This window comes from Protopterus annectens, chromosome 1.part0 (assembly GCF_019279795.1).
Source record: "Protopterus annectens isolate FY-2018-M chromosome 1.part0, PAN1.0, whole genome shotgun sequence".
NCBI lineage: Eukaryota > Metazoa > Chordata > Ceratodontiformes > Protopteridae > Protopterus > Protopterus annectens.
The window spans coordinates 1,389,218,920-1,389,246,147 of NC_056725.1; the positions used below are offsets into that span (position 1 = coordinate 1,389,218,920).

Genomic DNA, 27,228 nt, shown 5'->3' on the forward strand with positions numbered 1-27,228 from the left:
AACCCACACACACCACACTCACTCAACTCACTCAAATCACACAGTCACCCTTTCACACACATAACCACAAGTTTGTTTGGCAACACCAAGAATGACCCCAGGCCTTTGTCCGAGGAATGCACGAGTTACTATGTACTTTGGTTGTGCAAACATCAGAAACACATGCCTATCATACCTCTCAAGTGTACCTCATTACGAGGAACGTACCTCATTTGGGGTCTTAAAAAGTTCATGTTCCTCGAAGGAATTAAGTGACAATTCAACACTAAATCATAAATCACAAAACAGACTATCAATTCAGTATATGAAGAATATACCAGTATAGTGTATTTAAAGTTGCATCTAACTACCAGATTGTGCTGGGACAGCTTTAGAGATAAAAGGGGTTTTGTAAATTTCAGCAGATAATGGCAGAGTGCCCTTTATCTCACAAATGTGAACACACTTGCCCCTTATCACACAGATGCGCACACACTTGCCCCTTATCACACAGACACAAAGTTTGTTTGGCAACAGCTAAAATGACCCAAGGGCTTCTTCCTTCTGACAGCAGTCTGTTAACTATAGGTTCATAGGTTGGTACTAGGCTATCGGCCCTAGGGCTTATACAAGCCTAGCCATAACAATTCCCTGGCTATTACTTCCCACACTATTTTCTACCCTGGACCCCTGTCTAGCAGGCTGAGTGACTTGATCCCCGGGATTAATTTCTTTCTCCCATCCAATCGACAATGTTCCATTTGAAGAGGGCCAAGGAGGCGGTCTGATTGACATGTATAGGCAGTTTATTCCAGAGTCTGGGCAGTCTCTGGGTCATGAAGCATTTGTTTATTGTGATTACAAGGTTTAGATCCCTGGAGCGAGTAGCTCTGAGGGATTGGGATTTCTTTAAGTGTAGCATGTCCCAGAACGGGTACATGTTTTTTCCCAAAGGGGATAACTATACATTTTTTGGCGCTGAGCTTGAGCCCATGGCTCTGGCACCAAGCATCTGTTTCTGTAAGGCCCTTTTCCAGAGTATCCACATTTGGGGATTCAATAATGGCTCCCAGTTTGCAGTTATCTGTGAACTTTGTTAGCCAAAATCTCCTAGTGTTGGCCTGTACTTCAGAGAAGTAGATGCCAAGCAAGAGCGGTCCCAGGACTAACCCCTGATATACTCACTTGGCAGAAGCTGGATTTGGAGTGGGCTACTTTTACAGCGTGGGTTCTGTCAGTAAGCCAGTTGGCAACCCATCGAGTGACATAGGGATTAATGCCCAGCTTAGTAAGTATTCATACATACACACACACACTTGCCCCTTTGCTTGCATTCACACACACACACACACACACACACACACACACACACACACACACACACACACACACACACACACACACTTGCCCCTTACTTGCATTCACATACACACACACACTTGCCCCTTGCTTGCATTCACACACACACACTTGCCCCTTGCTTGCATTCACATATAAACACTTGCCCTTGCTTGCATTTACATACACGCACACATGCACTTGTGGCTTTAAAACACAGGAACCAGTAGGACGGTCATAGTCCATGATACCTCACTGGACTATACAAAGAGGGACATGAAGGTCTCTGAATACATGTGTCCCAGGTGGGTATGAATCTAACCTCGAGTCACATCCTACCTTCAGCAATGATTATACAACAGGACCAGCAAAAATGACCTACTTCAACCAACGGCTTAGTTTCTGGTGTCACAACAAGGGGATCCAATCTCTGACAGCTTGGGTAGACATAACCGACAAGCCACTATGCTTTTCAAGAGATGGTTTGCACTTATCACCACTTGGCTTCTGAATATTGGCAAAAACTTTGTCACCATAGTGCCTTTTTTAGGATATGCCAAGTTAAGCCCGCCAACATAATAAAAATCAGTCAGAAATACCTAAAGGTGCTGCTTCTCAATGCTAGTAGTTTAAATATAAAAAAATGTATTACCTGGAAGCACTCCTTACTCTAGAAAATTCACACACATATATGCAGTCACAGAAACATAGTTCAGAACCGTAGTATTCACTCTGGCTATTAAAGTCTACAGTGCCTTTCATACATTTTGATCCCCCTCAGCTCTGAATAAAACATATGGAGGAGGTGTTTCAATGTTTTAAAGCACTAATACAATGCTATACTGGTCCAAAAACATGACTTAATTGAGCTGTTGCTTGCCCAACTAACCACAGGTGTGAACCCCCATCATATCCTTGCATAATAGTGGTACTAAAAATAGACACAGGAATGTTTAGAGGAGATGCATTAAACACGTTATAAAGCTAAACAAGGAGCAACATTAAACCATACAGCCTTGAAATCAAGATAATATCTAATCATACTGCCTATGCTGATAAAGCAATTTCAATGTCCATAACTGAAAAATCTGGCACGGTACAATTAACACCACTAAAGCTACTGATGTGTTACAGTAAGACAATCTAGCAGACCTGAGTGAACGGTCAATTCGTACAAGACCAGTGTTATTGCAAAATATCAATGCTAATAATACATATAAATGGAAATAAATGGGTACCACTGATGAAATTATATAGTATTCTCCATTCATAACGAATGCTCCTGCTACGCTGATTAAGCAGAACCCCTTACGGACCTCGGAGGTTTCAGTTAGAACACAATTTCAGACCCACACCAGCATTACACTTCATCAGATTTTTTTTAAATAGAAGTGCTATGTGTTACAATACCAAGAACAGTTCACAGAGCTAAAATATCTACAGCAGTACCTAACTTGGTTCAGAATATACCATGAAAGAGAAACTTTCTTCGGGGTGAAGGGGCTTTTCAAAAATGTAGAGGATATCGGCACACACAAACATGGCCCGCAGCATACACAGCAAAACAAGGGCATGTAAACATGTTACTTGCCGATGAGAGAACGCCGCAATTCCAGTCCAGCTCATTCTAAACTTTAAAACGGCTGCATGAAACACTAACGTGCAGCAGAAAAAAAAAAATTATATATATATCTATATATATATATATATATATATATATATATATATATCTATATATATATATATATATATATATATATATAGAAACGAGCACGGCACACAGACGACGAAATGAGCATTAATAACATGCTAAAATTAGAGAAAACAAACTAGCAGCAGTAGTGATAAATATATGAGCTATCACTATAAACCAACACTTGCATAAAAAAAAAAAAAAGAAGAGACAGCTTAGGAGTATCAGTAACGAAGATAAACGGAGATAATACTCTCCAAGCCGAATTAAGCATGCAGCATGGGACCTGACTAAAACAGAAGGCAGCATTCACACACAGGAACACGATGACTAGATAATTAACAGAGAACCAGCAGTATCAAATAAAATGTATAACCATAATACAATAATAATATACAAAATACATTTAATTATATATCAGCAGCAAGCAAATACAACAGAAGGCTAATCTAGTCGGTAGCAGCATACACTAGTGAACCATGTGGCACCCTCAAACAGAAGCATGAACTATATCAGGCAGTACAAAATAGGGCTAGAAGTGCATTCAAACAGGGGCTGTGTGTAGAACTACATTTTTAATCCACTAGGAAGACTTCTCTTACCAATGAAGCAAAAAATGCAGACGAAGATGCAGGCACTCCAAACTTTTCAGTAGTCCCTCAAACAAATGCAGTCGACAGGATACACGTACAATGAAAAGGAGTTCCACACACCACATGGGTTTTATTAGGTTGAGTGGGCTGGGTAAGGCAGATCTGACATCACAATGTGGGAGGAACACTGGCTCTTCTATACAGCATGCAAATCAGGCGAGGATTACATCACTTTGGGGGAGGAAACATCCCGATAGCTAGAGCAAGAGCAGATGGCAGATGTGACATCATAATTTCAGAGCCAGCTACAGGTTTTTCAAGTTGGTTTGCAAAGTGAAACAAAAACGGTATAGAAAGCTAGGAAGCAGAACAGGGAAAACAGTTGAGTGGGTTATGTTTTAAAGCTGCAAGGGTGACTTTTTTTAAGCTTTATCAAAGAACAGGGACTGGAAGAGTCAGCAGGTTAGGGAATCTGCTTTAATATCCTGTTGTTTTCCTTTAAGTAACAGAAGGGTGAAACCTGAAATAAAAAAAAAAAAATCTCAAAAGAACCAATGAAGCGCTTACTCCAAAGCCCCAGACCAGGCAACCCTAACCAGCCAATGACCATCAACACTATACTCTCAATAAAGTGGAGAATGGCTTTTGCTAAACCAAGATGGCCTGGAAAATATGCTCAGAACACACAACCACTGCAAACAACTAGGCCCAGAGACAACAATCCTGAAAATGAACAGTGCTACAGCTACTAGCTACACTATTTTAGGCAGAAAACACTACAGAAATGTTTATCCCAACTGGAAAACAGCAGTGAGACACTAAATGTTAAGTTTTAAACAGAAAAAGGAGCAAGGAGACTCTACAGAATGCAGTTAACTGCAAACAAATCAGTTAGATAATGCACTCCTTGGCAAGAAAAACAGAACAAACAGAGGCTTAACAAATGGAGAAAGTTTCCAACTAATACCTTTCACACAGTGAAACTAGCTAAAAAGGCTTTCCAAAAAGTGAGGCAGTAACAAAAGTGATTTAAAAGGCCCAGTGAGGCAGTAGAATAGTGCAGTTTAGTTTATAGCATTAAATACAGTAAAACATAGGCAGCAGACAATAAAAGTACAATAAATTGTAAGAATAAGCAATAAAACAGAATACTTATCGTTTAAATCACCAGCGTTGTGGTCAGTATTAAAATGTGTGTACAAGATTAAAGGGACTAAAAACATCAGGCACATTATCATCAACCAGAGGAAAGGTTGTGGATAGCAATTAACAAAGAGCTAAAGGATTTTATCTGAAAGGGGAAGACGGCAAGAGTCAAGTGGGATAAGCTGATTCTTCCAATAGAATGCTGTCTATGATCCCCCAATCTGAAAGTGTATTTCACAGCATCACAGTTAAGGCTTCTATACATAAGCACAAGCAGAAACCTACAATTCAAAGTGGAAAGGGATGATCATGAAACTTGGGGTGGGAGGCTCAAGAAACCAGGGGAGACTGGGATTTTGGATGCAGATCCTTAATGAGAACAACAAGAACCATAGAGAATATTGTATTCGTAATGTAGCAGAAAGTATTCTAAGTAAGCCAACAGGGGAAAGGAGATTCTGCCAATAGGGATGACTGCAATCAGGGCTACTGACAATATGCAAGGGACTGGAATTTATTTGGAAAAAAAAACTGGCAAAAGAACCAAGGTATTAGGAGCAAGAAATTAGACAGGTAAAGGTAACAGAATGGGCAAGAATTTATTTGGACTGCATGCTAGAGATTGCCTTCCCTATCAAGGATTGATAAGAGTATAAGCAAAGAGAAAGAAATAGGGAATCCTAAGGAAAAGACCAGCGCTGTTAGAGTTTTTAGTAGAATCTAGAACAGAAGCTGCTGTTAAAAAAGGAATAATTAGTAGATCAAAAATACTGCATGATAACTAAGAATCAGAGGAGGTTAGAAAGGCTTAGAAGGAAAACTGGATAAGCAATTCAGAGAGAAACAATAAGGGATATATGTAGGTCTCCCAAATATGCAACAACTTCTAGAAGATTTAGGATCTTTGCTTGGAAGTGTTTACACAGGTTTTTTTTTATACCATAAGCAAACTCCAAAGAAATTTTCCCCAGGTGGACAGCAAATGTTGGAGGTGTGATGGGGAAGAAACTTGTAATTGGGAATATATTTTCTGGGAGTATAATGAGTTGGCATACTTTAAAAATTCCCTGAAGACTTCTGTATCAGAAATACTTTGTGAGCAAATTGGTATGACTAAGGAATTTTTTTTATACAGAATCTGAATTGCCTAGATATAGAAAGGCCTTGCGGAGTCCAATTACGGTGGCTGCCAAAAAAAGCAATTACTAGAAAATTACTGGTTCTAATGACTTCAACCTTGCCTGTGATATAAATAGGACCTGCTGGAGAGACAGGTGTGTACCCCAGAGATTACCCAGTCTCTGGAACAGGCTCCCCCATCCATGTGAAACGGAGCTCCTCCCTAACCCAATTCAAGTGCAACCTGGACAACTGGATGGGGAACAGGAAATTCATTCCTGGCTTGGAACCCATGTCTCTAATGGACACAGACAAACTGAAAATGGTACGTCTCCCAGGCCCTAGCTTGTAAATGTTTAATCTCTCAAGCCCTTTCTTACACTTATCAAGGGTATCAACTTGTCAGAGATTTAGGATGCATGGCTTAAAAGGCTGACCTTACAAAGTTCCTTGTGGTCGTTAGCGTAGTAAACACCTATGAACTTAATAGAAATCAAAGTCTAAACCAACTGCACTAAAAGTAGTGAACTGAATATAGTAACGGAGATAAAACAAATGGAAATAAAATCTTTAGAAAAGAATAGGAGAAAACTGCATAGAAAACAATGGAAATTGTGGCAACAATGCATGCAGATGAGGATGAGGTTTAAAAGAAGGCAGGATTTGAATGAGCTATGTAGTGTTTGACAATGACTACAGATAAGCAATATATGTTGTTGTTGTTTGTCTTTCGGCTTTTTCCCGGTAAGGGGTCGCCATAGCGGAACTACGGTCCACTAATGATTGGCAGTAGATTTTTACGAAACGCCGAGGTGCCAGCTCGACACCCAACCATCAATGAAGGCACGCCCATTTACGCACGCATGTCTTTCGAACGCCAACCAACCGTGGGGAGGACATGCAGACTCCACACAGAAGGCACTCCCAAGCCAAGCCGAGAATCGAACGCGAGAACCTCTTGCTGTGAGTTAACAACGCTACCGCTGTACCACCACGGCATAGATAAGAGATATATAATGTTTGCAATTAAAATCATATCAATATGGTTTGATTTCAATATAAATTCATGGCGGCCTATGTCATAAGTGATAGTTTAATAAAGAAGTCTCTTTTTTAACAAAAAAAAAGGGTACATTTCTGAAGCAATAAATGAATATCTGATATGGAAGATGAGAAAATCAATTGTAGGAACTCAGAACTTACTTATTCCCAAACATAAAATAACAGACTGGATAAAAGCTATATTTCAAAGCAGCATGTACATTTAATTAAAAGTGCTGATACCAGCTAATAACTACATCAGATCACATACCACTAAAAATCAAGATCGAAATGCAGGATGTTGTTGTGTCTTTCGGCTTTTCCCGGTTAGGGGTCACCACAGCGGAACTCCGGTCCGCTAATGATTGGTAGTTGCTTTTTACGTGCCGAGTTACCAGCCCTGACGCACAACCTTCAAAGAAGGTACGCCCATTCATGCATGTCTCCACGCAGAAGACGCTCTAGCTGAGAATCGAGCCGGACAGCGTCTTACTGTGAGGCGACGATGCTACCGCAGCACCACCACCGCGGATAGTGATGTAAAAAGATACTGGCACTTTTCTTCTTGCTTGCTAAAAAGAAATGCAAGAACTGAGTATTGAGTACTTATTTATTTTATTTTACATTTGTTAACCGGGCTAGTCTAGTTGGATATACTTCCATTTTCAGTAGAGGCCCGGGGAGAAAAGTTACAGTACAATCTGATTCAAGAGTTATTACGGAAGATAGAAATTACTTCAAAAAGGATAGCTAATGAGTGGGATAAAATGAACTTTAAAAGCACTGTTGAAATAAGAACAGGAATTTAGAGTGGTTGATGACGTTTTGCAGAAGGGTAATCCTACAGAACAAGAGCAGCAACTGCTGAGTGATAAAGGGAAAATAAGGGAGCTTTAAGCAATATGAACAAACTTATAAAAGCTGTTAAATTACTTTTGATAATCTTAGAATGCAAAAACTTTCGGCACAATAACTCAGGCAGCAGAAAGCTTTTGCCAAACTTAGGAAGCGTATGACAAAAAAAACGAGTTCCTACAGGAGTACTAGGATTACTTTACTTTATACAAGTTTTCATAAAATTTCCAAAGGAATTGGGAATATCAAAGAAAAGCACAAAGGTAGGTTACTTATGGGATACTTGGTTATGCCAAGGTTAGAGGAAGATGGTGCTCAACAATTAAAAACCAAGACAGATGAAATAAACACAGTAATGTATAAAATAAACAGGAAATCTCTGGAAGCATACCGAATTGTTACATAGATTTAAAAGCTATGAGGCAAGAGAATGACAAGTATCTGGATGGGTTTATTCAACAGTATTTTAAAAAACGGAAAAAGTTATCACCATTGCACTTAAAGAAGTTATTTTTTCTAATCCTTTGAGCTGTGTGAAGCATGAGAAATAAGGAACAATACAAAGAAGTTATGTCTTACCATAACGTTCCATCTCTATTGTTGATCCTCGTTCAGTCATTACGCATGGGGTATCGGTTCTGACCTCGGAACCGAGCCGGCCATTTTCCAAGCTCGCGTCAGCTTCAAACTCTCGAGTTAAACTCTTACCCATAACCCCCCCCCTCTCCCTGTTACCTCAGATTGAGTTTGCAAGTCAAAATGTAGAGGCTACCTCTGGTCAAATAACCTAAGAGAACCAGATGGTGAGATCCACTAGAAGCCACAGGAGGGGGAAGTAGGGAGGGTCGTAATGACTGAACGAGGATCAACAATACTGATGAAATGTTATAGTAAGACATAACTTCTTTATCTGATATTGTTGATCCTCGTTCATTCCTTACGCATGGGACAGAGTCCCCAGATACCTCTATTCCTGGGAGGCTCTCATGGAAGGACATTCCTGAGCACCATAGAACCGAAAGATGCTCTTTCCCTGGAGGCCAAATCCAATTTGTAATGATTGATGAAGGTACGAGGCGTAGCCCAAGTTGCAGCTGCACAGATGTCATGTAAAGAAGCTCTGGCATGGAAGGCAGCAGAAGTTGCCACCGACCTTGTTGAATGAGCTTTCATGGTAGTAGGCAACGAGATATTACGTTGTGTATAAATAAAGGTCACACAGTCCTTCAACCATCTAGCTAATATGACCTTAGCAACGGCAGATCCTAATCTAGGTCCAGAAAAGGCCAAAAATAACTGGCCAGATTTACGAAAGGACCTAGTTCTGTTTAAGTAAAAATGGATTTGCCTGTGGATATCTAGGGTATGTAGGCAATACTCTCCTCTGTTTGAATGATTGGGAAAGAAAACTGGCAATTCAATGGTTTGATTAATGGACATTTCAGAGATCACTTTTGGCAGAAATGATGGATTAGTTTCTCAGAGACACTATCGCTACGAAAAATCAAGTGTGGACTCTTGATACATAAAGCTTGAAGCTCAGAAATACGTCTGGCAAAAGAAACGGCGACCAAAAAAAGGTTTTCCATGACAAAATGCTTGAGGTCGCAAGAAGCTGGTTCGAAGGGTTGCATTGTCAGAGCTTGCAGAACTAATAAATCCCATGGTTGAATAGGTTCTCTAAAAGGTGGCTTCAGATGATTCACACCTTTTATGAAGGTCTTGCACAATTTGTGGGACATGAGGAATCTTGGACACCCTCATAGAAATTAGAAATTGCAGCCAAATGAACTCTAATGGTAGAGGCAGATAGACCCGATTGGAAAAGGTCGGGCAGATAGTCTAATATTAGACACTGGTGCTGAGAAGGGATCTACTTGTTCATCTTTCAGCCAATAGGTAAATCTTTTCCACTTGCTCAGATAAGTAATTCTAGTGGAAGCCTTATGAGATGCAATGAGAATGTCACGTACTGGTAAAAATCAATCATTCTGCCTGGCAATCAAGGCAAATGGAGTAGGCAAGCTGTGAGCTTCAGGCTGTTCAAGTTGGGATGAATCAGGTTCTGTGGATGCGAGATCAACTCCAGGGTTGGATGGAGAATCCATGGTTGATCTCGTAGGTGAGGCTAAAGGAAGGGGAACAAAAATCTGTCGAGGCCAATATGGTGCTATGAGGATCGCCTTGCTCTTCAACAGACGGGCTTTCTTCAGAAACTGGGGAATGAGGGGAAAGGGTGGGAATGCGTAAAAAAGCCCCAAGGGCCAATCGTGGACTAGAGCATCCCTGGGTGACTGTCCTGGAGGGGGAATCAGGGTGAACTAGTTGCTGCATTTGTAGTTGGTCGGGGATGCAAAGAGGTCGCAGCAAGGAAGGCCTCAGCGGTGGAAGATCTCCGCCGCTATCAAGGGATTCAGGGATTCAGAGTCTGTCTGCTATCACATTGGAACTCCCAGGAATGTGCGTTGCTAGAAGAAAACGGTTGGTAGCCATCGCCCATTGCCATATCCTCATGGCCTCTCGACAATGGGGGTAAGATTTGCTTCCACCTTGCTTGTTGATGTACCAGGCCACCACCATGTTGTCTGACTGAATCGCAACCATCCCAGGCAGCAAGGGATGGAATGCTTACAATTGCCAGAAGCACCGTCCTCAGCTCTAGAACATTTATATGCAGATGGGCCTCCAGTTTGGACCAAGTGCCTTGGACGGTCTTGTCCCTGACATAGCCCCCCCCCACCCCTTCAGAGAGGCATCTGTGGTCGCTTTGGCCTTGGGTTACTGAGGGGAGAAGGGGTGAGACCACTGTGACAGATTGTGTCATCCACCAATTTAAATCCTGTTTGCACCTGTGGGTTACTCGAATCATGGCTGAAAGAGGATGCTGAAAGGGATACCATTGGGTGAGCAGTAGCCTCATGTGAAACCTGGCCAGGGGGACAATGGTGATGGAGGCTGCCATGGAACCCAACAGCTGTAGAACTGAATGAGCTGTGGATTTCTCCCTTGAAAGGATTTGAATCAGTTGTTGCTTTATCCTTAAAATTCTGTGCTCTGGTATGGCAGCTCTGCAGTTCTGTGTGTCCAAGGCAGCTCTGCAGTTCTTTGTGTCCAAGATAACCCCCTATGAATTCTGTCGACTTAGATTGGATTTTTGCCAGTTTATGGTTATGCCTAGCCTTGGCACAGCGAGGAGAGAGTATGCCAGGGCTTCTTCAAGTAGATGTCTGGTAGGGGAGGAAATGAGCCAGTCATCTAGGTATGGGAACACCTGGAATCCTTGAAGTCGCAAGTGAGCTGTGAGGACTGCCATGCACTTTGTGAAAACACTGGGGGCTGTAGAGATTCCGAAGGGCAGAACTCTGAACTGGTAGTGACTGGCTCCCGCACGGAAGCGCAGAAATCTTGATGGCCTGTCCACTTTTATGTGGTAGTACGCATCTTGAAGATCTATCGAGCACATCCAATAGTCTTTTTCCAAAAGCAGGAGGATAGACTATATTGTGACCATCTGGAATTTTTGAACTCACAAACTTGTTCAATACACTGAGATCCAAAATTGGTCTCCATTCCCCAGTTTTCTTTGGCACCAAAAATAGTCTTGAGTAGAATCTGGATCCTATCTGGTCTGGAGGGACTATTTGGATGACTCTCTTTCTTAGCAGCTTTTCTATCTCTAGTGCTGCTTCTTCCCTTTGACTGGGTGGAACGTCGGGAAGATTTTTTGAAGGGACGGGAGAAATATCGAAGGGGATATGATAACCTCTGGTTATGATCCTTTGCACCCAAGAATCGGTGGTGATGGTTAGCCAGGCAGAAGGGTACAAAGAGAAACGACTCCCAACCACCTCCAGAGGAAAGGAGTTGGGCCGCTCTTCAGGAGCACTGGTAGGGTTGGGCGAGGGACAGAGTCCCTGGAACCCTGGTTACACGGACCCCCTCTGCCCCGAAAGGAAAGTCTTCCCTGCGAGTTTCCCACTCTGCCTCTAGGGGAGAACTTGGCCTGTGTGTCACAGAAAGGACCCTGAGATTTCTTGAACCATATCTTTCCACTCTTTTGGTTTCGGGAGAAAGCACATTGAGGGGAAGAATAATGGACACCAGTGACAGAAAGGGTCTTACAGTCCTGTTCACATCTGGCCAGTGTGCTTTTAACTTTGGGTCCAAACAACGAAGAGGCCTCAATGGGAGCATTAAGAAAGGAAGCCTTAAAGGGTTCCGCGAAATTGCACAAGCACATCCAGGCGTGTCGTCTCAAGACCGCAGCTGAACCCACTGCTCTAGCTGCTCCTTCTAATGCACGAGATATCAGTCGCATACAGAAATTAGATATTGATTCAATGGTGGCCGGCTGAGAAGCCACTTTGTCACGAACCTCATCAGACATGGCACCAGCCAAGGTTTCAGAGAGCTCAGAAATCAAAAGTGTGCCATATAATTCAGGGACCTAATAGTAAAGGTCACTGATGCAAAGATGCGCTTCCCTATCCTGTCCAGGGCCCGGGACTCTGTTAGGCGGATGGACAGTCTGGCTTTCTTCTTCTGCCAGATCCTTTTTTGTTGCGGCCACCAAAGCATCCACAGGAAGACCTTTTGACCAATGGGGATCCGTAGCAGGAGGGGACAAAATCTTATCTGGCCCCTGAGGAATAGCTTTGACGGTGTCAGGAGCCTTCCAAGCACGCTGCACGATAAGCCGGACAAGTTCATCGGCAGGTGGAGTAACCCAGGAGGTAGGGGGCCGGGCGTGACAGGCCTGCAGGAACACAGATTCCTCAGAGGTCAGATTAGAGGACTGTCAGTCACCTCTCTGTTTCAGGATTTCAAGGATATCACCAAAGGATACCTCAGAGGGTGATCGAGGGGATCCTTCACCCTCATCAAAATCTGTGTCTTCAGTGAGGGACTTCTCTGTGGAGTCCATGTGCTTCCTCTTACACTAACTTTTCCGGTGGACTTCCTCAGCGGGAGAAGCTGGGAAAGACAGCAGAAAAGGGGTTTCCTGTGGGAATATGTCCTGAGGCCCTTGCACCTGGTGCCCGCTTGGTGCGACTTGTGAAACTAGTGTACCAAAGGAGAGCGGAGGGATAGACAGTCCAGTATCGCCAGCAGCAGCAAAAGCCTTCTCCATCAGTTGGAAGGCTGGTCCACCTGAAGAGAAGTGAATGTCCAGGACGGGGGTCACCCCTCCCCTAGGTGGCTCAGCCTGCCAACCAGGAGTCCCCGGATGGCTGTGGAGCAGCAAATTAAGAGTGTCACAACTGACATCCTGGGTCATAGCAAAATTTTCCTGCCACGAAGGCAACTGCGGTTCCTTAGTGAGATCCATAAAGGGAACCACAGAAGAGGAAGACTGTGCTATATTCATGGACTTCAAAGGCAATGAAGGAGGAGAATAAGAAGGGGTCTTTGGAGATGGGTGATCACCTCCCAAGGAAGGATAGTTCCTGGGGGGTGGGATGCATCTGGCCAAGAGCACCTGATCCACAAGACGCAACAGTGTTCAGAAAGGCTTCTAGTGGACCTCATGGAGACTGAGGGAGAAACAGGCCTGTCCACAGAAGAGGCAAACTCTGTGCCCATCTCATGAGTCCGCACTGAGAACAACCGAGAGAGACTGGACTACTGGTGTCTGCATTGAAGAAGTCATCGGTGCCGAGGTCACGGTCTGCACCAAGACAGGGATCAGTGCCAAAGTGGTTGTCGGTACTGAAGCTGGAACTGACAACACTGTAGTTAATTGAGACATCTGTTCCGAGAAAGATGTCGGAGCCGACGTGGTCAAGGTCTGCGCTGACTGAGCGGTCTGTGCCACTACAGTAGTAATAGTCTAAACTGAGGAGCCCCTCGGTGCCGATATAGTGAAGACTGCAGGAGAAGACTGAGCTGAGATCACTAATGGAGACGAAAGCCTTGGTGCCAAAGGTCTAGGCACCGAAAGCACTGGGGCTGATTGAGTGAGCTCCGGAGCCAAAACTTTAGCCTTTTTAGGTTTTGGTTGGCAGGAGTCACCAGTCGGGGACGAAGGCAAAGCTTTAGCCTTGGTAGGAACATCCAAAATTTTCTTATGGGCTCTAGGAGGGGTTGAGGCCTCCGACCCAGAAATAGCCTCTGAAAAGGGAGATTTAAGAAGTCCCTTCAGCAACAACTTGTTTTTCTTTCTAACAAGGTTCTATTAGAAAAATTTTCACAGATAGTACAGGGTGGGTCAACAGATAAGTGGGATGCCCCCAAACAATAAACGCACTAAGAGTGTGCATCAGATGTGGGTAATTTGTGTCCACAATCAGAACACCTTTTAAACCTCGGACTACCTTTATCTACCATGACAGAAAAAGTTAACAGTAGAAAAGGGTACCAGCAATGGTACAAAGGAATACCCAAAGGAATGAAAAAAAGGGAAAATTACCAACGATGGTAAGGTAAAAAAGTAGAGAAAAGAGAAGAAAACTCAAGAAAATATGGTCGCTAGATGCAATAGGGTAAGAGACAACAAAATAGAAACCTTTGACAGGAAAAGTGACATAAATGACTACTTGACAACAAATAACTATACTTGGCTCAAGAGAAGCAGCTTGACACAACCGAATGGCAACGCGGCAAACGTAATCGGAGGTAACAGGGAGAGGGGGATTATGGGTAAGAGTTTAGCTCGAGAGTTTGAAGCGGACGCGAGCTTGGAAAATGGCTGGCTCAGATCCGAGGTCAGAACCGATACCCCATGCGTAAGGAATGAACGAGGATTAACAATATCAGATCTCATTTTAAAATCCAGCACATGTTCAAAATAAGACACACTACACTGTTAAAATGGGGACAGCTAGTATGCTTTAAAAAGACATACCAGTAAAATCCTGCATTGTTATGCTGATTACTTTGCGGTTATACAAAGCTTGACAGCAGAATATCTTACATCAGTGAAGTACGGTGTAGTGCTATAGATATATACTCCTAGAGAAGCATCCACACCTTTTATGAAGTAAAGCACAGCAATAAATAAAGACAACGATAAGCTTGGGTATCAAAAAGAAACTACACTCCAGAAGAAAGCAGTCGTATTATCAAAAGAGGGTAAAACACCCTTACAATCTGGCTTTAAACCCACTGAAATTTTATACGATTATTATAAAGTATCTGAGGGAGCAACTGGGCTGAAACAGTCACAAGATGAATGCAAGAACAAAATCCTCAGGTTAAAATCCAACTTTAATTCCACTGCAGGTCAGGTGGAATTAAAGTTGGATTTTAACCTGAGGATTTTGTTCTTACATTCATCTTTTGGATTTTAACCTGAGGATTTTGTTCTTGCATTCATCTTGTGACTGTTTCAGCCCAGTTGCTCCCTCTGGTTTTGTTATTTTTATTCAAGTTTACTTGGCAGCACTGGGTGTTCATCCTGTTTGTCAGCGAACAGTTTATCTCTACATTATAAAGTATCTGTTGGGATGAGCTAAGAGAATGCCAAAGATGTTACCAAACTGACAAAATAATCAGTGTAGTTAGGGAGGACAGGCAAACATTTATTAACAGAATAAGGATGATCCAGAGATGAAATGAGCATTAGAAAACACTGTTACTGCTGGGGAGTCTTGATAAACCATTTTATGAGCAGGCAATGTTCGGATTTGCATTACCTGACAGAATTATAAGGTTAAGGAGGACGTACAAAGGGTTGGAGGCAATGTTAGGATTTCCATTACCTGACAGAATTAAAGGGTTACTAAGGAGGATGTACAAAGGGTTGGAGACTAGAACTAATGTGGGAGGGTTCCACTCTGGCAAGCTGTGTTTGAAGATGGAAAGCAGGTGGGTGTGCTCACTCTTCTTTCTTTTACTTGCTTTACATGTAAAAAAAGAAAATAAAGGATTCACAAAAATGCAAGGATACAACTAATGTGGTAATCAAGAAAAATTAACCTTATTTGCATTATTATTTTGTATTTCATAAATCCAAAAAATTATATTCTGGTACTGTGGTATATTTTGATACAGTTTCAAGTCTTTTCAGGATATAAAATAAACGAAGATAAAACAAAAGCTATAGCAGTAAACTATACATATGCACAAGCAGTAGTGTCTGTTGCACAACAGGTAGCACACTCGCCTTTAGCACAGGAGGCTGTGGGTTCAATCCAAAAGCAACATAAGAGGGTTGATGCACTCGTGTGTTATCCTTCAAGTGAGACATTAAACAGAGGTCCCATTTGCTTAAGCCGGTGGCAGCTCAATTGATATAAAAGATCGTTAGACACCTATCATGAATACTACCTTGCGTCTCTCCTGAAGAGAAGCCAAGTAGGATGAGTTTAGCATCCCCATACTTATAGGGACACAAGTATCAAGGTCTGCGGATTGAAAAGATCATCTTATTGATGTTAGCATATATATGAAAAGACAGTTAATAGAAGATAATACCAAAATTAAGAAAAAGTAAGCTCCTAATTATGGATCTGGATACCAAGATACAAGCTGTGAACATGTTTTAGACATTTTGGTTACGTATACAGGCATCTATACTTTTTTTTATGAACCACCGAAGTTCTGAATGGCTATTAAAGAACTGAAGAAATTTACCTGGAAGAGGAAGAGGGTGACATACGTGGGTTAAGCTGATTTTCTACATAAAACAAGGTGGTTTACAGTTACCATATTTAAAGGATACTTTACAACCAGTAAAGGTGCATATACATAACTCAAGCAGAAGGTTATAAACCAACGTGGAAAAGAATGATAAATGGGGGTGGGAAGAGTTCAAGAGATACAGACATTTCAATTTTGGATGCAAGTCTAAGAAAATGGGCAACGAGCACTGAATTATTTTTGTTACTTTAATGTTTTGTAAGAATTAAGCCAGCACACGAACACGGAATTTTTTTCCCAATAAGACAGACAGCAAGTAAGGATACAAAAACAGACCAGAAGGGTTAGAATTCACTGGAAAAATGAACAATTGAAGCAAACATCATGGGAGGGAAGGTAATGAAGTGGGATGAGGCTAAACAGGGGTTAGGAGTGCAAGTTAGAGACTGCCTTCCCTTATCAGGGATGGACAAGAGAAGAAACAAAGAGGAGAGTGCAAAAAAAAAAAAAAAGTACAATGGTAAGTAAAAAACTAGCTCTAACACAATTTTTAGTTCAGTCTAGAACATAAGACGCTGTTAAACAGATAATTAGTAGGGCAAATAAAATATTGCATGACAAGCTAGAAGAGAGAGGGAGAAGAGGACAGAAAGGCATATTAGAAAGGGTCAATGGGAAGGATTCTGTAGGGCTCCTAAATATGCTGCAATGCTGGATCTTTGGAATGAAATGGTTGCATAGGTATTTTTTTTAAACCCAAGGAGACAGAGGATTCTTCCTAAGGCAGATAAAGAGATGTAATGAAGCAAAAGGACAATAAGAACATGATGCTGGGGAAGTAAATAGTTATCAAGTTATTGAAAATTCCCTATAGACTAATTTGACAGAAACGTTGAGAGACCATATGGTATTAACCAAGGAAATGATTTTGCTAAGTTGGGATATAGAACCTGAATTGCCTAGATATAGCAAGGCCTTACTAAAGTCAATTCAATTGGCATCCCAAAAAGCAATTACTAGAAAACAGAAATCAAAATCTAAACCAATTGTAAGAGACATTTTAAATATTGTAAAGGAGATAAAAGAACTGGAGATGATGTCTCTAGAATAGGGAGGAATTATAACTGCGGTGGTGGTGCTGCGGTAGCATTGTCGCCTCATAGCAAGACGTTGTCCCGTTCGATTCTCAGCTAGAGCATCTTCTGTGTGGAGGCATACGTGAATGGGGCGTTCCTTCGTTGAAGGTTGTGCGTCGGGGCTGGTAACCCGGTACATAAAAATCCACTGCCAATCATTAGCGGACCGGAGTTCTGCTGTGGCGACCCCTAACCGGGAAAAGCCGAAAGACACAAACAAATATTTCATAGATGTGAATAACATTTTTTGAAAGAACGCATGAAGAAAAAGTTTAGGGAGGGCTACAATTGAACAATCTATGCAATACTAGAGTAAATAAACACTGTTAAAGAAAACAGCAGTAAACTGCACAAGAGACTTATTACAGTTTTCACTATGTATGTGAACTCAAATTGCAACCTAAAATGTGGTGATTAAAGAACTGCCATACTCCCAACTGTAAGCTTGCAAATATACTCTATGCATGTGTAACAAACCGAAACGCTGCCAGCCCAGCTAGCTGAAATTTTGTAAATAAGTGTCATTTGTGAATATTAATATGATTCATATGCTTGTCTTACAAACGTAAGAGAACTATATAATATGTGTATACTAAGCTACTGGTGCAGAAGAGAAGTGTGTGTTGAACAGAGTTTGTAAAGTACTGAAGCTTCAAGGATGTGTCCACAGTGCACCTTACTGGAAAAGAGCAGAAATGTATATAAACGATATACCTGTGCAAATGTATGTTTTAATAGTAGAAGCTGGAACATGCAGAGTTAACTTGCAAAACTTCAAGAAAATAAGTTAAAAATGAAGTGTTTTACGATTGTCTGCTATTGAACTAATACTGAGAGAACACAATGTCTAGAGCTAGAAGTTTTTGTATCATCTTGAAACAGAAATAATTACCAGGTTTCAAATGTAAAAGCATTTTATTGTTTTACAGCTTCCAAGTCCTGCAAACTTCGGAGAGATATGCACTTCTCACACAGACATGTTAAAATTCTGATAGTATCTGTTTAGCCTGGGAACTGAAGTCAGGTGACAGAGTGATGTCATTCAAGCTAATCCAGCAGCAATGTTTATCATTAATTTAATAACTCTCTCAGAGAAAGATTGTGCATTTTGTAGTTTGTCTTTGACCTGAAAACATCACCACCACCACCTGCACTTGCCTTGCTAATGAGTAACTAACTAGGAATAGTAATTTCTTTTAGATATAGATTGGAATATAATAAAGAGTAGTTAGATGTTTTCTGTATTTATTTAAGACTGTCCTGCAATGTTGTTTTAAAATACTTCCTGTGATTTTGAACTCGGAAGTAACTGTGTTTGTTTTCTGAGTATTGTCTTGTTCTTTTATTATTTATTATTAAATACATTTAATAATATGTTTGTGGCTGATATTTGTGAGACCTAGTTAAGTTATTTGGTGACACTGTATAAGGCCACCCCTAAACAGCTTTGCAAGTCTTGGTCAAAACTATCATTTGGATAATAGTAACATTACATAGTAGGATTGGACACCCTTTGTAAGGGCCTTGTAGTAGGTGATAAGAAGGGGCTGGTGGCAGTGGAAACTACCTTATAGTCTGGGCAGAAGGAGGCATAGCTAGTAAACCTGTGCCAGCCTTCCCCAGGTGTGTGTGTGTTTGTATACAAATCAAATCTCAAAGTGTGTGTGTGTGGTACGTGGGCAGGGATATGAAGCACTGGCTGGACAGAAGGTGCTGGAAGTCTTAGCATGACCTCAGCTAAGATCTTAACCCTAAAGCTGTGCCAGTGAGGAGTCTTATTGGGGATCTGGGGAAAAAAGCCCCAGACTGACTGCACACTCTGTATTCTCTTAAGAGAAATTGCACTTTGTGTGTGTGTACTTCTAATCCTCCCACTGTGTATGCCCCTCACTGTTGCCAGTGGTGAGGATTGGGGCTCCTCGATTACTGGGCCAGTGCAGGGGCATCACAGCATGTCTCACCACAACTGCATACCTGGGACTGCCTAGAGTCTGCTGCCCCGATCACTATTCTAGCATACACCTCAATAGCCTTGCTGTTCTTACTCTCTCAAAAGATGTCACAGCAAGCGGCAGCCCCCCAGTGAAGAAGGGGCAGCTGGCTCAACCACTCAAGCCACATCACTAATGCAACACTCCCTTCTAAAGTGGTTGCTATTCAAAACTCAGGTTTCATGGGTCACAATCCATCCCTCTACATCAAGGCACTAGTTTGTTGTACAGTGTACACACCAATTTCATAAATTCTTAGTCTTCTCAGTGGTTAACAAAACAGTTCACTACTTAGACCATATATCAAATGACGTACCAAAGGTGAAGTATAGCAGACACTATTAAACTCTTGCTTAAGTTTTAAAAATTTTCTGTTGCTCCTGCTAACCAGGATTCTTGGCCCAACAAGCTGGCTGCCCTGATCTCTACCAATTTAAGGGGTGCCAAAGTGGGAACAAGAAATAAATAACAGTGGCTGTGAACTAGGCATATTTCTGTTGCAACTCCATTAGCAAAAATAAAAAAATAAACTTACTGACAAGCCAAAAGAATCCTCTTTCCATGGTCACTCTTACATCACCATAGACCTCAAAACAGCTGGTACTAATGCAGCATGATGGACCCCATCCCCACTTAAAACAGGTAAGCAGACAGCAAGTAAGCCCATCAATCACAGCCAGATTATCTAGTTCCTGATATGACTCACTGAAAACAGGCTGTAAATGACTCGACACTGCAGCTCTCTCTGCCAAGAGCTGGTAATTCCTGCTTAGTTACCATTGGAAAATTAGTGCATGCACACACAGACACAGCACCATCTCAGTATTCTCCATTTTTCCTCCTATTTATCCATCCATACTCAAAACATTCATACATTTCCTATACTGATACCATGAATGGCCAAAGGAATCCAAAGAATTCCTAGGCAAACAAGGAAATGAAGTAGATCAAGGTCTTTCCTCTACATCATACACATGTACACAACAATGGCCAACTTAGATTTACTACTCGGCCTATAACAAGTCTTGGAGAGGCAGAAAGAAACATTAGAACCTAGAGAAAACCCAGGTGAATACAGGTAACACAGACTCCACAGAAAATGCATCTGAGCTAAAGAACATCTTGCTGTGCAGTAACAATGCCACTCACTGTGCTGCCTAATGCACAGTTCATTTCTTTGAGGAATTTTTGATTATATTGTGGATTTTTTGTATAAAATTCACTTCTGCAATTTTTCACCCTGGCTGCCAGTTGATACTGGTTTCAATTAATTGGTCCTACCAGTCAACAATAATTACAGGAGAGACATCTCTGAGAAAAAACGTTTGTGTTGCATTCCATATGCACCATCATACTTTAGAACATACTACTGCAAGATTATTTCAAAGCCAGAACTTAATCTACCATGTCTCCATACTTCATCCTAGACTGATAATTTAATGAACCCTTCCTAAGGCATCACTAAAGTTATTTTCCAGTCTTAGAAAATAGACACCAGCAAAATAATTAGCTATGTAAAACCATCCAAACAAGAAACAGTTTATTATGGATACTAAAAAACATACAAAAAAATCTGCAAAGTTTAAATCTTATCCACTGAAAGCCACAGTTAAAAACCTTTAACTATTTTCTCCTCAAATCAGTTTTCATGACAGGATCCATCTCACCAACATGACAGTTGAGGTGCACCTCGCGCACAAGTTGAAGTGAACCTCAACTTCATTTCTATTCCTCAGGATGCTAGCTAACCACTAGTACTGGTCTCAACAATAAATGAAAGTCAGCATTTGGCACTTTCAAGTGCTCATTTTCAATCACAAGCAACAAATGTCAACATACAAATTGGAATACTAAGCGCAGTACAATATTACTGCAGATTAAAACAAAATAGAGAATATGCAGGACTCAACATATCAATAATGCCAAAATAAGTACTTGCCTCATAAAGAGAACGCTGAATGTTGACACATGGATTTAAAGCTGCAAATCGTAGGGCCCTGCAGAGTGTTCTGAGACTGTAATGGGGACGGTGGCCTGTCCCATCTCTTAGTCTGCTATTGGCCTCTCTTCTTATAGTCAAATAGAATCTGCAAAGACAAAAGCACAAACATTTTTTATTCTGGGGGGGAAGAGTTTAGTGCCCCCTCCCTCCCAAATTAGATACCCTCTGAAATTGTTCATAATTTTTTGTCATTAAAAGAAGCATCACTAATGCTGCTGTGTCACATGACCGCTATCTCATTACATATTTTTCAATATTTGATTAAAAAAAAAGTCACTTCAATAAACACAACAAACTTTGTACTCGCACAACCCAAAAAATCCTGTGTGAAAGTCATATTTATTTTGTTTGCATGTGGGTAAGCTAGTCCAGGGAATATTGTTTGCAATAACCAGAGTACACAAAGCACAAACATTTTACACACTAACTCTGGTAAATGCATTAAATAATTCAACATGTCACAATGTACAGAAACTAGGAACATGTACATGATAGTGATTAACAGGACAAAAGCCTGACATAACCAAGTACATCAACATGAAAAATAATTTACTCCAGGTATGTAAATAATGGACCGAACAGGATTAGCTGCAAGGTTGGGCAGGCAAAGTGATCCCAGAATATAAAGAGTACTTATGAGCTGTTAACTTACAGCCAGTTAGCCACAGTCTCTGACAGCAACATCTATCATCAGTGTTAACTAGTCCACAATTTCAGTCCAATACATTTGGTTAATTTCAGATGTCAAAGTGATCTTAATTTGCAGTTGCATATTTACTTAAAGGGACTTTACCTTTTAAATGACACAAACTCCAAATGACAGCTTAACAGCAAGGTAATAAGCCTGCTTAAAAACAGCCCAACAGTGACTGTGGTGCTGAAGACAAGCCACTGGTTGAAAATAACTCATCAATGAACCTTTCATATTTTAAATCAAGGTGCAGAAAACTCAGAATATTTATCAGAAGAATGCACGTCAGGTTATATCTGTCACCCATAAAAGCCTTATGATCCTTTAGCAGTTTCAGCAAAAACAGACTGTAGCCTTCTGAAACAGAGTACACGAACAGGACTGATGAATGATGCCAAGCACCATGGTAAATGCCAAACAGCAAGTGCAATACTACCCCTTTTTGAACCAATTCTGGACAATTACTGAACAGTTAGGAGAAGAATATGGGAAGAGAAGACAGAGGGATAAAAGTGCTGACAGAATCTCATTTAGCAAATGAAAACACACATATCTGAACACCTGCAATACCATCAATATTCAGTCTTGTGGTGTATGGTCAGGGCAACTGCCAGCAGCCTATGTTCACCCAGTGGCCTGAAAGTTGAGGGATTACTGGGAGAAGACTAACTATACAGCTTTTGCCCATTTGCTACCCTATTAATAGTCGGTATACAGTTTGCACTGTGGGTTAGAATCCCCTTAAAGTTTGACAGAGGCTAGGTACAAGGGAAGAAAACCGGGCTTACAAACAGTGTATGGTATTTCATGTATTACACAAAGCAAATGCATGATCAGCCTTTGGTCAATTAAGCACACAACAAAAGAGATATGTACATAATTCTTTGTCCTTTACAATTACTTTATATCTAAGTAGTGAGACATCACCATTCTGTACCCCAAGAAGACTTCAAAGAATGTTTTCCTCAGGTAGACAGCAAATGCTGGAGGTGTAATAAGAAAGACGTGAATGGAAGCATGCTGTTTGGGAGTACAATTAGTTGGCAAATTTAAAACAGTAGAGTACTCTGTCTGAAATATTGGGGAAGCAAATGCCTGTAACTCAGGAAATTATTCTTTTGCACTGGGGCACAGGATCTGAATTGCCTAGAGAGAAATGCCTTACAAAGTTTAATTCTGTTGGCTGCCAAAAAGCAATCACTAGAAAATGGAAATCAAAATGTAAACGAGCTGTATTTAAAGTACTGAATATTGTAAAAAGGATAAAAGATATTAAAAGTGATCTTTAGAAAGGGGAAGAAGCAAAATACATAGAAATAAATGGAATTTTGGGAATACACAATAATGGAGGGAGGTTTAAGAGAAGGCAGAAATTGAGTGAATTATGTAATGCTGGATGGGAAAGGTAGTTGCTATAAAGAAAGAAAAATCTAATTTATAATGTGTGTAAATATTTATATGATTTATATTATTTTTATTGAATTTCTTATGCCTATGTCTTAAATGATATTTTAATAAAGGTGTTTAAAAATAAAGCAAGACATCAGCAAGTCAGATGCGAAGACATCCAACATCAAATTTGTCATCCAAACTGTTATACATGTCTGTACAGCTCAGACAGAGCAAAATAAATTACAGTGGCTAGCATGTAATGCAAAGTTCCCTCACTTCAAGAAACTAGATGGAAAACGGAACTTGTACAGATGAGACCATCTCCTAACAAAATGACAGTGAACAGTCAGCAATATACTTACAATTTGCAAAACTGAAGAAAAAAAGTTCTGTACTCACCATAATGTTCCATCTCAGTAGTTCTGCTTCATTTATCTTCAACCTGTGTGCTACGGATCCGTATCGGATCAGAGATGGCAGTTTCACCAGCATCTGATCTGAGCTCCAAGCTCCTCCCCTTACCCATAATTGTCTGGTTGGTATTAGTCTCGGAAGCCACCTTGGGGAGAAAGGATGGATTGGTACGAAGTGACACCCTGTCCTTATGGAAGACCATACATGGAGTTTTGATAGACAATGGTTGAAGTTCTGAAAATCTCCCAGCCGAGGTGATGGCTACTAGGAAGGCAGTTTTCAAAGATAAAAATTTTAGGTCTACGGACGGCTCAAAGGGAGGAGCAACCAGTGCCTGCAAAACAAAAGTCAGGTCACATGGAAGGGTAGGATCCTTCACTGGGGGTCTTAAAAGAAAGGTACACTTAATAAAGGGTTTACCAACTTCAGAGATGCTAAAGAAACCATGTTCTCCTCAATATGAAAGCTGGAAATGGAAACCAATTGAACTTTCACCATAGAATAGCTAGCAACTTGACAAAATATATATGCCAAGAAATGCAACACCGCTGAGACAGGAGCTGTGAAAGGATCCAGATCCCTTTGAGAAACTCAGTTGGAAAAACACTTACATCTACTGCACTAAAGCTTCCTGGTAGACTATTTGTGAGCTGCCACCAGAATAGTCTTAACTGGAGAAGATAAACCGGGAGAGTCCTAGCTATCATGGGAACTGGAGCAGTCAAGCAGTGAGCTTTAGTCTGTCCAGGTTTGGATGTGTAACCCCCAAGAGGTGAGAGATGAGATCCGGAATCGCCTTTAAGATCCTTGGAGGAGCTAGAAGATGAGACCAGACTAAGGGAAACCATACTTGGCGAAGCCAGAATGGGGCAATGAGGATCACTTTGCTCCCTAGCCTGTGAGCCTTCTGGAGGAACTTCGAAATAAGAGGTAACGGGGGGGTAAGCATAGAGAAGACGAGGAGGCCAAACGATGAACTAGAGCATCTCTGAGGGACTCCCCCTGTGGAGGGTTCAGAGCGAAGAACTCGCTACATTTCGCACTGGAAAGATATGCGAAGAGATCAAACTAAAGCCAACCCCACTCGAGGAAGATCTGCTCCACCACTGAAGGATTCAGAGACTACTCGTAAGGAATCAAAATAGTTCTGCTCAGTTTATCCGCCAGTATGTTGGACCTTCCTGGAATGTGCATTGCTACCAGAAACCGGCTGGTGGGGATCGCCCATTCCCACACTCTCATGGCCTCGCGACAGAAGGGATATGATCTGGTTCCTCCATGCTTATTGATGTACCAGACAACTGACGTTGTCTGACTGTATTGCAATTGTTCCCAGAGGGAACAAGGCATGAAGGGCCTGCAATGCCAAAAGGACCACCCTCATTCTCTAGAACACAGATACGCAACTTGGTCTCATGTAGGGACCATGTGCCTTGGACTGTCCTTCCCGAGCAATGCTTCCCGACCCTAGTTGGGAGGTGTCCGTGGTCACCGTGGTTTGGGGAGGGGCTGCAATGAATGGACGTCCCTCGACCAGTACTGAGGAGTGCATCCACCAGAAGAGGGACTCCTCGTCAACCCTGTTGATGCGTATAGGATGAGTCAACAGCAGATCTAACCATGACCACTGGACCGCTAATGTCCACGATACAACACGCATATGAAGACTAGCACAGAGAAGAGTAATAGTGGCTGACATTGAACCCAATGCTCGACTGACGTACCATCCCTGCTGATGGAAGGTGTGACTGAATAACCAGAGACACATTGAGACGCAAGCTCAGAATCCTCTCCGGGGTTAGAAAAACCTTCATTTGTAGAGCATCTATCCTTGCTCCAATGTACTCTAGAACCTGGACTGGGATCAGAGAAGATTTTGCTGTGTTGATAGTGATTCCCAGGTGGTCTGACCGCTTCAAAAAGTAGTCTCTGGCTTGACAAAGTAAACACTTGGTGGGAGCAACAAGGAGCCAATCGTCTAGGTATGGGAAGACCCGTCTCCTATGAAGCCTCAGGTGAGCTGCTACAACTGCCATGACCTTGGTGAACACCCTGGGGGCTGTGGTGAGACCAAAGGGTAGGGCTCGACACTGATAATGATTGGCGCCTAGCCAGAAGAGGAGGAACCTCCTTGAGCATCTGTGATCTTTATATGGTAATACGCGCCCTGGAGATCTATTGAGCACATCCAGTCTTTCTCCTACAGATAAGGCAGGATGGATTGCAACGTGACCATCCGAAACTTCTTTGGCAACTGACATGTTGAGGATGGAAAGATCCAGAATAGGTCTTAGGTCCCCCGTTTCTTTGGCACCAGAGTAGAAGCCCAATCCAGACTGGTCGTGGGGGACAGGCTGGATGACTCGTTTCTTTAGCAGCTTGTCTATCTCTAGCGCTGCTACCTCCCCCTTTGTGAGGGTGGTACATCTGGGAGGTGTTTTGGTGGAAGAGGGAATTTCACAAAGGGAATAGAATAGCCTCTATGATCTGAAGCACCCAACAGTCTGTTGACACAGACTTCAATGCAGTTAGGTGCAACAAAAGATAACCCCCGACTGTCTCTAGAGCAGAGCAGTCGAGCAGCCCCTCAGAGCTGCTGCGCAGACCTGTCTGAGAACAGTTCTCTAGACCCCACATTCCTCGAACCCCCTCCTCCTCTGGGATGGCATCTATCAAAACTCCCTCCCTCTGGGGGAAGATGATTCCTGAGCATCCCGGGAATACTGAGACTTCTGGAACCATATCTTCCTCTGCCCTCACCGATTCCTGGAGAAGGATCTTTAAGAGTTAGAGAAGCGGATCCCGACAAGCAGACAGTGTCTTCCAGTCCTTTTCGCTCTGGACCAATGTCTCATGAATGGTCTTCCTGAACAAGGAAGAACCATCATAAGGGGCATTTGCAAATGCCTTAAAGGGCTCCGTGAAATAACAGCCTGAGCCAAGCATGACACCTCATGGCAATGCCTGACCAGGCCACCCTTGCCACTCCTTCAGTGGCATGTGAGAGGAGACGCATGGACGTGTTGGATACCTCTTTCAGAGTGGCCATCTGCGCGGAGAATGTGCACTTATCCTCCAGCGACATGGACTTCAGGGACGACTCTGCTATCTCTGTGATGTGTGCCAGGTAATTCAGTGCCCTAATGGAAAAGGTAGCTGAGCCATACAACTACTTCCCTAGGTGATCCATCGTCCTGGACTCACGGTCGGGAGGATGGACCACAGAACTTTCTTGCACTAGTTCTTTCTTGGTGGCTG

General features: G+C 42.0%; 1 protein-coding gene across 1 annotated transcript in view; it reads right to left on the reverse strand.

Annotated features, from left to right (window-relative positions):
• Positions 1-27,228, reverse strand: part of MDN1 (midasin AAA ATPase 1) — a 3,484,183-nt gene that overhangs the window by 2,636,698 nt on the left and 820,257 nt on the right. The window contains exon 21 of the mRNA XM_044071809.1: positions 21,411-21,558. Coding sequence (XP_043927744.1) covers positions 21,411-21,558 — 148 coding nt within the window. The remainder of the gene's footprint in view (positions 1-21,410; positions 21,559-27,228) is intronic.